Here is a 14,913-nt window from a genome sequence, read left to right as displayed (position 1 = left end):
AGACTAGTAACATAGCTACAATTTAAAAATATAACCAATCCCAGAACTCTCACTAAAGTGCCAGCAGAGCATACTAGAATAGCAAAAATCGGATGGATTTTCGACAAATACTTTTTTTTCAATCATGTCCACGTAACCAGATAGCGGGAACTCTAGATATTTTACTAGTTTATATAAATCCGATGAGTTCCCGCTATCTGGTTACGTGGACATGATTGTAAAAATATTTGTCGAAAATCCATCCGATTTTTGCTATTCTAGTATGCTCTGCTGGCACTTTAGTGTGAGTTCTGGGATTGGTTGTATTTTTAAATTGTAGCTATGTTACTAGTCTACATAAAACCGATGAGTTCCCGCCATCTGGTTACGTAGACATGATTGAAAAAAAAATATTTGTCGAAAATCCATCCGATTTTGCCATTCTAGTATGCTCTGCTGGCACTTTAGTGTGAGTTCTGGGATTGGTTGTATTTTTTAATTGTAGCTATGTTACTAGTCTACATAAAACCGATGAGTTCTCGCCATCTGGTTACGAGGACATGATTGAAAAAAAAATATTTGTCGAAATTCCGTCCGATTTTTGCTATTCTAGTATGCTCTGCTGGCACTTTAGTGTGAGTTCTGGGATTGGTTATATTTTCAAATTGTAGCTATGTTACTAGTCTACATAAAACCGACGAGTTACTGCCATCTGGTTACGTGGACATGATTGAAAAAAAAATATTTGTCGAAAATCCATCTGATTTTTGCTATTCTAGTATGCTCTGCAGGCACTTTAGTGTGAGTTCTGGTATTAGTTATATTTTTTAATTGTAGCTATGTTACTAGTCTACATAAACCCGATGAGTTCTCGCCATCTGGTTACGTGGACATGATTGAAAAAAAATTATTTGTCGAAAATCCATCTGATTTTTGCTATTCTAGTATGCTCTGCTGGCACTTTAGTGTGAGTTTTGGGATTGGTTATATTTTCAAATTGTAGCTATGTTACTAGTTTACATAAAACCGATGAGTTCTTGTCATCTGGTTACGTGAACATGATTGAAAAAAAATATTTGGCGATAATCCATTCGATTTTTGCTATTCTAGTATGCTCTGCTGGCACTTTAGTGAGATTTCTGGGATTGGTTATATTTTTAAATTGTAGCTATGTTACTAGTCTACATAAAACCGATGAGTTCCCGCCATCTGGTTACGTAGACATGATTGAAAAAAAAATATTTGTCGAAAATCCATCCGATTTTGGCTATTCTAGTATGCTCTGCTGGCACTTTAGTGTGAGTTCTGGGATTGGTTATATTTTTAAATTGTAGCTATGTTACTAGTTTATATAAAACCGATGAGTTCCCGCCATCTGGTTACGTGGAAATGATTGTAAAAATATATTTGTCGAAAATCCATCCGATTTTTCCTATTCTAGTATACTCTGCTGGCACTTTAGTGTGAGTTCTGGGATTGGTTATATTTTTTAATTGTAGCTATGTTACTAGTCTATATAAAACCGATGAGTTCTGGCCATCTGGTTACGTGGACATGATTAAAAAAAAATTTGGCGATAATCCATCCGATTTTGGCTATTCTAGTATGCTCTGCTGGCACTTTAGTGTGAGTTCTGGGATAGGTTATATTTTTAAATTATAGCTATGTTTCAAGTCTACATAAAACCGATGAGTTCTCGCCATCTGGTTACGAGGACATGATTGAAAAAAAAATATTTGTCGAAATTCCATCCGATTTTTGCTATTCTAGTATGCTCTGCTGGCACTTTAGTGTGAGTTCTGGGATTGGTTGTATTTTCAAATTGTAGCTATGTTACTAGTCTACATAAAACCGATGAGTTCTGGCCATCTGGTTACGTGTAAATAATTTAAATAAAATATTTGTCGAAAATCCATCCGATTTTTGATATTCTAGCATGCTCTGCTGGTACTTTTGTGTGAGTTCTGGGATTGGTTATATTTTTAATTTGTAGCTATGTTACTAGTCTATATAAAACCGATGAGTTCCCGCCATCTGGTTACGTGGACATGATTGAAAAAAAAATATTTGTCGAAAATCCATCCGATTTTTGTTATTCTAGCATGCTCTGCTGGCACTTTAGTGTGAGTTCTGGGATTAGTTATATTTTTAAATTGTAGCTATGTTACTAGTCTACATAAAGCCGATGAGTTCCCGTCATCTGGTTACGTGTAAATAATTTAAATAAAATATTTGTCGAAAATCCATCCGATTTTTGTTATTCTAGCATGCTCTGCTGGCACTTAAGTGTGAGTTCTGGTATTAGTTATATTTTTTAATTGTAGATATGTTACTTGTTTATATAAAACCGATGAGTTCCCGCCATCTGGTTACGTAGACATGATTGAAAAAAAAATATTTGTCGAAAATCCATCCGATTTTTGCTATTCTAGTATGCTCTGCTGGCACTTTAGTGTGAGTTCTGGGATTGGTTGTATTTTTAAATTGTAGCTATGTTACTAGTCTACATAAAACCGATGAGTTCTGGCCATCTGGTTACGTGTAAATAATTTAAATAAAATATTTGTCGAAAATCCATCCGATTTTTGTTATTCTAGCATGCTCTGCTGGCACTTTAGTGTGAGTTCTGGTATTAGTTATATTTTTTAATTGTAGCTATGTTACTAGTCTACATAAACCCGATGAGTTCTCGCCATCTGGTTACGTGGACATGATTGAAAAAAAAATATTTGTCGAAAATCCATCTGATTTTTGCTATTCTAGTATGCTCTGCTGGCACTTTAGTGTGAGTTCTGGGATTGGTTATATTTTCAAATTGTAGCTATGTTACTAGTTTACATAAAACCGATGAGTTCTTGTCATCTGGTTACGTGAACATGATTGAAAAAAAATATTTGGCGATAATCCATTCGATTTTTGCTATTCTAGTATGCTCTGCTGGCACTTTAGTGAGAGTTCTGGGATTGGTTATATTTTTAAATTGTAGCTATGTTACTAGTCTACATAAAACCGATGAGTTCCCGCCATCTGGTTACGTAGACATGATTGAAAAAAAAATATTTGTCGAAAATCCATCCGATTTTGGCTATTCTAGTATGCTCTGCTGGCACTTTAGTGTGAGTTCTGGGATTGGTTATATTTTTAAATTGTAGCTATGTTACTAGTTTATATAAAACCGATGAGTTCCCGCCATCTGGTTACGTGGACATGATTGTAAAAATATATTTGTCGAAAATCCATCCGATTTTTCCTATTCTAGTATACTCTGCTGGCACTTTAGTGTGAGTTCTGGGATTGGTTATATTTTTAAATTGTAGCTATGTTACTAGTCTACATAAAACCGATGAGTTCTTGCCATCTGGTTACGTGAACATGATTGAAAAAAAATATTTGTCGAAAATCCATCCGATTTTTGATATTCTAGCATGCTCTGCTGGCACTTTTGTGTGAGTTCTGGGATTGGTTATATTTTTAATTTGTAGCTATGTTACTAGTCTACATAAAACCGATGAGTTCCCGCCATCTGGTTACGTAGACATGATTGAAAAAAAAATATTTGTCGAAAATCCATCCGATTTTGGCTATTCTAGTATGCTCTGCTGGCACTTTAGTGTGAGTTCTGGGATTGGTTATATTTTTAAATTGTAGCTATGTTACTAGTTTATATAAAACCGATGAGTTCCCGCCATCTGGTTACGTGGACATGATTGTAAAAAAAAATATTTGTCGAAAATCCATCCGATTTTTGTTATTCTAGCATGCTCTGCTGGCACTTTAGTGTGAGTTCTGGGATTAGTTATATTTTTAAATTGTAGCTATGTTACTAGTCTACATAAAGCCGATGAGTTCCCGTCATCTGGTTACGTGTAAATAATTTAAATAAAATATTTGTCGAAAATCCATCCGATTTTTGTTATTCTAGCATGCTCTGCTGGCACTTAAGTGTGAGTTCTGGTATTAGTTATATTTTTTAATTGTAGATATGTTACTTGTTTATATAAAACCGATGAGTTCCCGCCATCTGGTTACGTAGACATGATTGAAAAAAAAATATTTGTCGAAAATCCATCCGATTTTTGCTATTCTAGTATGCTCTGCTGGCACTTTAGTGTGAGTTCTGGGATTGGTTGTATTTTTAAATTGTAGCTATGTTACTAGTCTACATAAAACCGATGAGTTCTGGCCATCTGGTTACGTGTAAATAATTTAAATAAAATATTTGTCGAAAATCCATCCGATTTTTGTTATTCTAGCATGCTCTGCTGGCACTTTAGTGTGAGTTCTGGTATTAGTTATATTTTTTAATTGTAGCTATGTTACTAGTCTACATAAAACCGATGAGTTCCCGCCATCTGGTTACGTAGACATGATTGAAAAAAAAATATTTGTCGAAAATCCATCCGATTTTGGCTATTCTAGTATGCTCTGCTGGCACTTTAGTGTGAGTTCTGGGATTGGTTATATTTTTAAATTGTAGCTATGTTACTAGTTTATATAAAACCGATGAGTTCCCGCCATCTGGTTACGTGGACATGATTGTAAAAATATATTTGTCGAAAATCCATCCGATTTTTCCTATTCTAGTATACTCTGCTGGCACTTTAGTGTGAGTTCTGGGATTGGTTATATTTTTAAATTGTAGCTATGTTACTAGTCTACATAAAACCGATGAGTTCTTGCCATCTGGTTACGTGAACATGATTGAAAAAAAATATTTGTCGAAAATCCATCCGATTTTTGATATTCTAGCATGCTCTGCTGGCACTTTTGTGTGAGTTCTGGGATTGGTTATATTTTTAATTTGTAGCTATGTTACTAGTCTACATAAAACCGATGAGTTCCCGCCATCTGGTTACGTAGACATGATTGAAAAAAAAATATTTGTCGAAAATCCATCCGATTTTGGCTATTCTAGTATGCTCTGCTGGCACTTTAGTGTGAGTTCTGGGATTGGTTATATTTTTAAATTGTAGCTATGTTACTAGTTTATATAAAACCGATGAGTTCCCGCCATCTGGTTACGTGGACATGATTGTAAAAATATATTTGTCGAAAATCCATCCGATTTTTCCTATTCTAGTATACTCTGCTGGCACTTTAGTGTGAGTTCTGGGATTGGTTATATTTTTTAATTGTAGCTATGTTACTAGTCTATATAAAACCGATGAGTTCCCGCCATCTGGTTACGTGGACATGATTGAAAAAAAAAATTTGGCGATAATCCATCCGATTTTGGCTATTCTAGTATGCTCTGCTGGCACTTTAGTGTGAGTTCTGGGATAGGTTATATTTTTAAATTATAGCTATGTTTCAAGTCTACATAAAACCGATGAGTTCTCGCCATCTGGTTACGAGGACATGATTGAAAAAAAGTATTTGTCGAAATTCCATCCGATTTTTGCTATTCTAGTATGCTCTGCTGGCACTTTAGTGTGAGTTCTGGGATTGGTTATATTTTTAGATTGTAGCTTTATTACTAATCTACATAAAACCGATGAGTTCCCGTCATCTGGTTACGTGTAAATAATTTAAATAAAATATTTGTCGAAAATCCATCCGATTTTTGTTATTCTAGCATGCTCTGCTGGCACTTTTGTGTGAGTTCTGGGATTAGTTATTGTACAAATGTATCATTTTATTACTAGGCTTTGCAAAATCGACGAGTTTCCACTCTTAAATAACCTTTTTGCAGATTTTTTTTGGTCAAATTATTGACAATTTATTTTATCAATAAATTATTTTTTAAGTTTATTTCGCGAGAACTATCACTGAAAACTATTAGGAACTCCAGGTATTAGCTAATTACACTAATCAATAACTTTTTTTTCAATTTTGTAGAAAATGCTCTGCTGTGTGAAGTTAGCAGAGCATTATTTCATTCTGCTTTATCTCCGTGAAATCGCCAGAACTATTCCTGAAAACTATCAGGAACTATAGAACTCATGTGCATGCGAATAGAACTCTCATTTTTTAGTGCTCTGCTGGCAAATGCTGTGCTAAGTTCACCAACATAAATTAACTTTAGATTATTAGAATTTATACCTGAATTTGTATGTATTCTTTTTATTAGTTAATTCTTCTAAAGTACTTCTTAATTGAAATTGAATTCTATTTAATTAAAATAATAATACAGAATTAGGTCTGTAAGTATTATTATTAGACTATTGAATCATTATTATTTTAATATTGCATAATTTTAATCTCATGTACCGTGTTATGATGAGTTTCAATTTTGAACATTTTCTAGTTTTCTCATAAGGTAACACTGTCAACAGGTGACGCATTTATCAATTTCGTTTCGATTACTTTCGATATATGTCAAAAGAAAAGAACGGACAAAGAGTGATTATTATTTGTGTGTTTTTCTAATCCAGATAAATTTTCGTGCAAAATGGCATCAAGAAAAAAGGTTCTTTTGAAAGTGATCATCCTTGGAGACAGCGGCGTTGGCAAAACATCGCTGATGAACCAATTTGTCAACAAAAAATTTTCCAACCAGTACAAGGCGACAATAGGCGCAGATTTTCTCACGAAAGAGGTAATCGTCGACGATAGGATCGTCACAATGCAGATTTGGGACACAGCGGGCCAGGAGAGATTCCAGTCATTGGGAGTAGCGTTCTATCGTGGGGCGGATTGTTGCGTATTGGTGTTCGACGTAACTGCCCCCAACACGTTCAAGTCCTTGGAGAGTTGGAGAGATGAATTCTTGATACAAGCCTCGCCCCGTGACCCTGAGAACTTCCCGTTCGTCATACTAGGCAACAAAGTGGATTTGGACAACCGCGCCGTGTCCACTAAACGTGCCCAGCAATGGTGTCAGAGTAAAAATGATATTCCGTACTTCGAAACCAGTGCCAAAGAGGCTGTGAATGTAGAACTAGCATTCCAAACTATAGCCCGCAATGTGCTGGCGCAGGAGACAGACACGGAGCTGTACAATGAGTTCCCGGACCAGATCAAGCTAAATGCCAATGACAATGGCCGCAACAGAGACGGAGACAACTGTGCTTGCTAGGCTTCAAGTTGCACCCTCCAATATTGGCAATATACTAGTACTATTCTCATTTTTATATACAATTAATGCAATTGAATATAACACTATTTATAAGTAACATATACTTTGGTATATTTACGGTTATGTATAAATGTATAGGAGTAATAGTTACACACATTTATTTGGTGTTTTGTTTCTTGTCTAAATGCAAGCTGTGTTACATTTTGCACCATTGTATTAGTATGTTCATAAATCACTATGACTCATTGCTAGGAATCAAGTTTGTATGTCATTAAGTACAATCTGCTCACATTTGTAATTGAGTGGCTTCTAGAACAGCATTTGAAATAAATACTTTTAGAACATACCCTCATATGTAAGAGGCTGTTATGAAAAATATATTATGTAAAATTTAGAACATTAAGTATATCTGATATGCCAAAACAATGTCATCTTTTTAATATTCAGGCCTACATTAAAGTTTATATTCTAAATTACATTTTTTATATCATGTTATTGTAAAAAGAAAAACTAAGACGAGCAATGCATCTGTGTCATTGCTTGTTAAGTTTAAAAAAGGAGTGTTTTTGTTTGAAAGGCAATTTTTTTGTATAGTACTATTCAAAACATATTGACCGTAAGCATTTGTTTAATTAATAATTAGTAATTTTGATGAGTGTTAAATATAATATAAAGTTATTAAAAATTCAGAATGTTAATGAATTATTTCCTTATTAATTGGGAAAATTGCTGCTACATCCACATTATACAAAAGTTATATATTACATCCAAAAAGTCTATAACAATCAACATTGAGTTTTTGACAAATAAATAAATATTTTACAGATTTGTATTAAAAAGTCACAAATCCATTATAATTAATAATGAAATAGCTTAATAAATGTACAATATACTGGATCTTGAAGTTGACTCATCTTATTATTGTAAGTATTATTGAAACAATGTGATGATTCAATGTAAGTGTTAAGTTTTCTCGAATGCCTAAAATGAGCCTCACTACTACACAATCAAAATTTGCAATTACTTATTTAAATCAGTGTCATATGTATTGGAAAGTTTTAATATTTTCGGTCTTACATTATATTGGTTGCAGCAAGTGTTTATCTTTCCTATGAATTGCTACACTTTTGTTTAACATAAATTTACTGAATATTTTTGTATATATTTGAACTTTAAAATATTAGGTATAAGTAGTTAATATAACAGTAACAGTGAAATTCTGAAATATTCTGAAAAGGAAATTCATGTAACAAGTACTTTAACTGTGTTAAATATTTTGTTGTCTACATGTTAAGTTAAATAAATAACTCAATGTTGAAGATTTTACTTACTAAAGTATTCCATTTGTGGCTTGAAGCAAAGTTTAAGGCTTAAGGAAGTATTGCGGGTTATTCCATCAATACTGGTGGACTCTGTTCTACTTGTTAAATAAACTACAATTTAAATAAATTGTTTATAAAATTCCTATAAATTGGTTCACTGGTAGAGGAACTTGCCTTTGGTTGAATTTTTATATTTTTTATCCAAATTCATATTTTATTCATATTATCTTTTATATTGTAGTAGATACCATGTTACGTTTATTACCGTTTTGTCACTTGCAAAACGTAAATCATAAGAGCTAGTTATATTATTAAGTAACTACATACAACATAATTATGCTGTAATAATGGTTGCTTTTAATTTTATATCAAAATAAATGAAAATCATTCAATCATGTTTTTTCTTTTTAACCCACAAATTGCTATAACCTATTTTCACTTATTTTAGGTAGGTAATCGTAATCTTATATCTAAATTTAAGATTTGTTTGACTATCGTCTGAAAATTTTGTCAATTTATGCTGTTTACGCTTGCTTCTTTAACTAAAGGGCTTATGGAGACATCCAAAAATAGATAAGTAGTACAAAAAGCTACCTTTCCATTAGGGTTTACTAATTCCAACTAAACTTCCTTGCATTGTTTTTGTTCGTGTATTGTGATGAATTAATGATAAAAAATATATATATAACCTGCTGAAGATAAATATATTTATAACTTACTGAAGATATTGTTGTTTTAAATGAAATATTTTTTAATTTTATATAATAAAAATATGAAACGTTTATGTACATGAATATTACGCACACTACTGTTATTTTTCATAATATACAAGAATATAATAAAATAATCGATCAATTTTGAATAAATTATATATTATTATAGCAGTGCGAGATCGAGTCTATAAGATTACCTATTTTTAAAAATCCCGAAATCTAAAACTAATTATCCATACTGAAAATGAATAAGTTAAAAATAAAGGGGCATCTCCGGAATGTTTAGTCTATTGGATCGTTATATAAGTATTTAATGTTCGTAGAATAACTTATACAAAAAATAAAAAAATGTGATACGGAACCATCCGTATACATGTTTGAGTCGCACTTGGCGGATTCTATTATCCCAGAGTTCCTAGGGGAATGGATTTCATTATTCGTAATTTCAAACTGAATCACAGCGAATAGTGGCTGGTCTGGCTAATGAGAATTGTATAATACATACTAAGCAGGGTGGGCACTCATTAATGAGTTGTAACTGTAACCAAAGAGATGTAGCAAGCGAGTGGCCTTTCTTTTTGTTTACGAGGGGGAAACCTTCAAAAGGTACCCTATGCCGTGGGAGCGGAACGGGGTTATGTGGGATTCTTACCGTACTAAACCCCCCTGAAGGCTGTCCTCGGCCTGTGTAGAAGACTCCGGGATCTCCAGAAGAACACAACCGGAGTCCTCTCAGCGTATTGCCCCGTCGGGCTCAGCCTAGGTGAGCGTATCGTTCACCGCACCATCTGGTGCGTACGACGGTATGCGACCACACATACTCAAAAGGTACCCTATGCCGTGGAAGCGGAACGGGGTTATGTGGGATTCTTACCGTACTAACACCCCCCTGAAGGACGTCCTCGGCCTGTGTAGAGAACTCCGGGTCTCCAGAGGAACGCAACCGAAGTCCTTCAGGGGTTCGCTGGCTGGGCAGTTGGGACTCCCACTCTTGTGTCACCCGCAATCCCGGAAACCCCTTTTAGTCGCCTCTTACGACAGGCAGGGGATAATGTAGCCCTATTCTGGTCCAGCAACGACAGGGACACCAGCAAGTGGTCTAGAGTTTTTACTTGACGAACTGCTATAACCGTGCAAATACAGAAGGGATGTTCATATTATTGTAATCGTAACTAGACCCGACTCTTTCGTAGTATTTCGTGTAAGTGTTTAGGCACTTTTTACAGTGTGTTACGATCTTTGTCTCGACGTCTACGAGCGATAAGCCAGCACCCATTGATTTGTCGTCGTTTTGCTGTGAGCAACAGTACATGCACAGTATAAGGATATATTATACTGTGGTACATGTAAGGATTGCAGTTACAGACTGAGTATGTATGCGATTATCGACGGCTCGCACGCTGTAGGTAGTTGTTAGTTACACTAATCTGCAACGATTGCAGTTATAGCACGCTAGTGGATACGTGGCTTTAGATTAATATTTGCTTAACATCTCTTTGCGAAACTAAAGGAACAAAATGTACAAATGTACACTGAGCTTTTGATTCGAGCGCGAATATTGCAGATGACAGTTACAATCTAGACTCAGGACCACCAATCTAGTATCCTTTTGTGGTGTAGAATGTTAACCACGTAGAACCGTGCCTATTGTTGTTTTGTTTCTTGTTTGAATAAATCTATTTGGTATTATGTTTTCAGTTAGAATATTGTACAACGGTCATTATATTCCAAATGCAACTATCACTATGATATCACGTAGAGGTGGAAAACAAACAAACTGTCCTTGTGACTTTGTGACTATGCGTTTTTAACGATAGGTAGGTATATCCTAATATACCTACTTCTCTACCTATCATGTCACGGTATATAATCGACAATATCATGTCGAGTTGGGGTGCTCTGTGCTTGTTGTTACTGATTAAATACCTATTTTTGACATGAGCTCATATTATACACAGCCAACTAGGTTAATAATAGCCTTACTTCCTAAATCGAACCCCTAGGAAAGTAATTTAGAGCGATAACTTCTAACTACTTGATTGAAACGCTATAGGTATAACCATTCCTATAGGATTCAATGTAGAAATCTATAGTATGTATAAGTCAGGTAATAATAAATGACTAGTGGATTTTCACGATAGTGTAAATCCTGCGGTTTAATAATAATACTTTAGAAACCTATGAAAGTCAGTCAGATTTTAATACAAATATTATTTATTTTCATTGCAGGTGAGCTGCTCATTTATGCATGTATGTAGACGGGCGTGTGTACGTCCAATATATTGTCCATCTAGTATAACCGAATTACTTCAAAATTTATAATCAATAATGAAAAGGAATCATTAAAAAATACAATTTAAGAAAGAGATGCTGCTAATTGCTAATAAGTCGCTACTTTTCCCCATAACTATAAATCTATTAAGCAACTTATTTATCTAGGGTTCCTGCGTAAAACGTGTACAACCATGACCGTGTACAAAAGTAAATAAGGGCGACCTGCGCACAGAATCTCTTTAAAAATCTGTTGTCCTTGAACAAGATGTGTAGCCTAGTATTAAGCCAAATAAGATTACGCTGCTATCGAATTATAATAGAAATAAGCTGGTAGCGTGGGAACCGAAATTATACTGACTGAAGAATATAAAAAAACGCATATCACGGTGCATTCCTAGATGCTAGGGTCTAAGCTAGAGCGAGTACTGGCCCTCAATGCCTATACGACAGGCAGTGCATCGTGTTTCATTTGACTCATTCACTACTGCACGATGGCGAGACTAGTTCATAGGAAAAGCGACTTTAATTCAGTTCGCGCATGCGGGGCCGAAGTAGCGGGTGGGGGGCGAAGCTCCAGTGTTTCAGGCGGCCAGTTGGTCGTACATTTAGTCTCGCTTGTGACATGAAAGGGCGCGATCCTACACACGCATCACGGTGCTTCGAGCAATGCATCAATATGAACAGCCGCATGGGAATGCATGTAATGGTGAGTTAAACACTTTTTATACGACTTTTACAACGCACCACTTATTGTAGCATGATTAGAAACTATGATCCTAATACATGTTAAGACTAGGTGCTAAGCGGTGGTGCTAGATTTTTCTTACGTTTTTATTAGTAGTTACCACAGGTTAGACAGAAAATCACACACGTGAAATAACACCGGGTGGTAGAGTCGATAGCGATTCTAAAACGCGAAATACTAATAATTTTCGCCAATTGTAAAACTGTAGTTCGTTTGTGAAGTCCATAGTTGGGACTTGGTGCCTATTATATTTATAAGTTAAATATTTAATATACTTTTTGATGTGATTTTAAACCTACCTTTCTATATTAAATAAATTTATTTCCTTGCAATGCTTTTTGTGTCTCACCACTGGACACGGGTGTCTCACAAATTGGGGAGGTCTATTATTATTTGCTATTTATCTTTATTTTTTAACCCGCTTTTATTTTTTGTTATTGTTATAAAGCTTATAGTTGTCCTTGTACGTCCACACGGTCACTTAAGTTTTAGGACACTTTAAACCTTTTTGTATCTATTTTTATACAATTAAAAATGTTTATTTATTTATTTTTATGAATTTAAAATTATCATACCAATCGACATTAAGTACGAGAACGTATACATTTTTTGCAACGCAGCATTTTCTCAGGTTTGGTTTAATGATGCAATACCCAATTCGTATGTATAATAAAGCGACGCCGCCTTTCTCGGGTTAGGCAAATGATGCAATGCCTAATTCGCGGAATTTGATCGTAGCACATGTTGGATACCTTATATCTTTAAAACTTGGTCAGCAGTAGGTCGGTATTTAGTAGAAGATTATCATGTGATGTTATTTAGTGCTAAATAATAACATTAATTAAAATTATGGATAATTAAATTAAATTAATTGTTTAATTTAACAGCAACAAATTATTATTTTGATAATTTGAATACTACTTTTTGTTAGGTAAAATTCTTTTGTAAATATATACGGAGAGATAGCCTTGTGGTTTGGTTTAAATTCGGCGTCTCAATCTGGTAGAGTAAGGTTAGAATAATAAAAAAGTTCTCAGAAGTCTACTTACTCGCACTGGGCCAGCGTGGTCTACGGTTCAATTCCTCTGACTCTGAAAGATAACCCACGCCTGGAAGTGGGACGGTCGTTATAGGCTGACGACGAAGATGTACCGATATTTAACATTGAATACTCATAAGTTACTCGTAATTAAAACCTTCTCATAGGTACTTTTCAATTATTGCCTCTGTAGTCCCGGGACTAGAATAGGGCTACGGTATCCCGTGCCTGTCGTAAACGGCGATTAAAAGGGGGCTTCCGGGGTTGAGGGCGGCAAGAGTGGGAACTCGAACCGTCCAGCAAGCGACCCCGGGTAGGACGGCGGTGTGTGTGGCTGCATACCGTCGTATAAAATACAATATTAAATTTACTGATATAAGGATTTTATCGGTCAAGTTGTCTATAATAACTTTTTTAGTTAGTTAGTAACTAAAATGTAATATTTAAAATTATAAATTTTCAACGGGGTCCAAATTCTTGTGTTCCAGTGTTCTGGCATTGCCTAAGACGGCCTTGAAAATTAGTATAGAATAGTATTCTGCTTTTTATGTATACTTAGTATTTTTTGATAGTAGGTACTTAATTCCAAGATTAAATACAATTTAAGTCATGTCGCCGGAGTGGAACCAATTATGCCTAAACGTTAGAATAGTCTATACAATTTGCTTATCACCACAATAAAGATACAGATATATGAATGAAACATGGAATTTTGTAAGGAAAATTGTGTAGGTTTCAGTTTATTGATATCGATTAACAGATTATTTTTATCACAAATACATTAAGGTTAATGCATAATATATGTACCTGATGACATTGTATAGATGAGTACTTCCTTACCTACCAATTAAATGTTGTTTATACGTCAAAACTAAATCTACATTGTTGTAAAAGTAATTCCTAATACGTTACGAATATCTGACATTCAGTAACATTTCTCAGAAAAAATGACTTTTAATTAGTATGATAAGTAATAAAATAAATTTGATCTTTAAACGTTTTGTATGCGTGCAAATGTTATATAAGTAGGTAAATTACAGGTTAGAAATGACGTAAAACAACGTAAAACGTATGACCGAAGAAAACGACTGTTGATTATAAGTATGGAACAAAACAATGTCTACAAACAAAACATCTCTTCATTGAATTGAGGTCTCGATGTGTCGACGTTAGTTTGGATGTCATTGTCCCAATCAGTGCATATGTCCATCACGTTTTACGCAGTTCAAAATGTGTCTCATACAATTATTTCGGGACAACTCTATGTTTACTTTTTATACGGTCAGCGTAGAGCCAATTATAAAGATGTAAAGTCAAAACTTCTGTAATTAAAAGTTTCGCATTCAAACTTTTAAGCTCGGTATTGTGTCTGATTGAAAAATAAAATATAAGTAGTAGGAAATATAAGTAGTAGGAATATAAGTATCTTTACGAACTAAATTTTAGGGTGAAAGAATCATGCATTGAGTTTAATTTTTTGTAACAAACTTGAAAAGTAGAAGTTTGCACCGTATTTTGCGTGAATAAAAAATACAGTACTTATCTTAGTAATATTCCCTTATATTTTGAATTTCATTTCAAATACCTACTTATTTAAACAATCCACGGTAAACATAGGTATGTAGAATAATATTAAGTTGGTATGTACGTAATATAGGTATGTTAGTTATACACAAGGGTATACCCTAGGCATTATCGATAATAAGAACATGTAATCTAATCTACCCAATTTCGTAGAAAAGTACCTACAACATACACAAAATGACCCACAATATTCCTAAAATTACCAGATGACGTCAATTTATACTTGTAAGTACGTACCT

At 34.4% G+C, this 14,913-nt stretch overlaps 2 protein-coding genes across 2 annotated transcripts in view; both read left to right on the top strand.

The window, feature by feature from the left end:
• The first annotated feature begins 6,287 nt into the window (after positions 1–6,287).
• On the top strand, positions 6,288–8,711 carry Rab7 (RAS oncogene family member Rab7). The gene has a single exon (XM_073080051.1). It carries the CDS (start codon positions 6,371–6,373, stop codon positions 6,995–6,997), a length of 627 nt encoding a protein of 208 aa, XP_072936152.1. The 5' UTR covers positions 6,288–6,370; the 3' UTR covers positions 6,998–8,711.
• Positions 8,712–11,845: 3,134 nt separating this feature from the next.
• LOC140747539 (b(0,+)-type amino acid transporter 1) overlaps positions 11,846–14,913 on the top strand; it is a 33,724-nt gene continuing 30,656 nt past the window's right edge. The window contains exon 1 of the mRNA XM_073080048.1: positions 11,846–12,012. Coding sequence (XP_072936149.1) covers positions 11,973–12,012 — 40 coding nt within the window. The 5' untranslated portion in view covers positions 11,846–11,972. The remainder of the gene's footprint in view (positions 12,013–14,913) is intronic.

The sequence above is a fragment of the Epargyreus clarus genome, unplaced genomic scaffold, assembly GCF_041222505.1.
Source record: "Epargyreus clarus isolate Ecla_fem2 unplaced genomic scaffold, WU_Ecla_fem_2.2 ptg000014l, whole genome shotgun sequence".
Classification (NCBI taxonomy): domain Eukaryota; kingdom Metazoa; phylum Arthropoda; class Insecta; order Lepidoptera; family Hesperiidae; genus Epargyreus; species Epargyreus clarus.
This window is presented reverse-complemented; position numbering and strand designations above follow the sequence as displayed.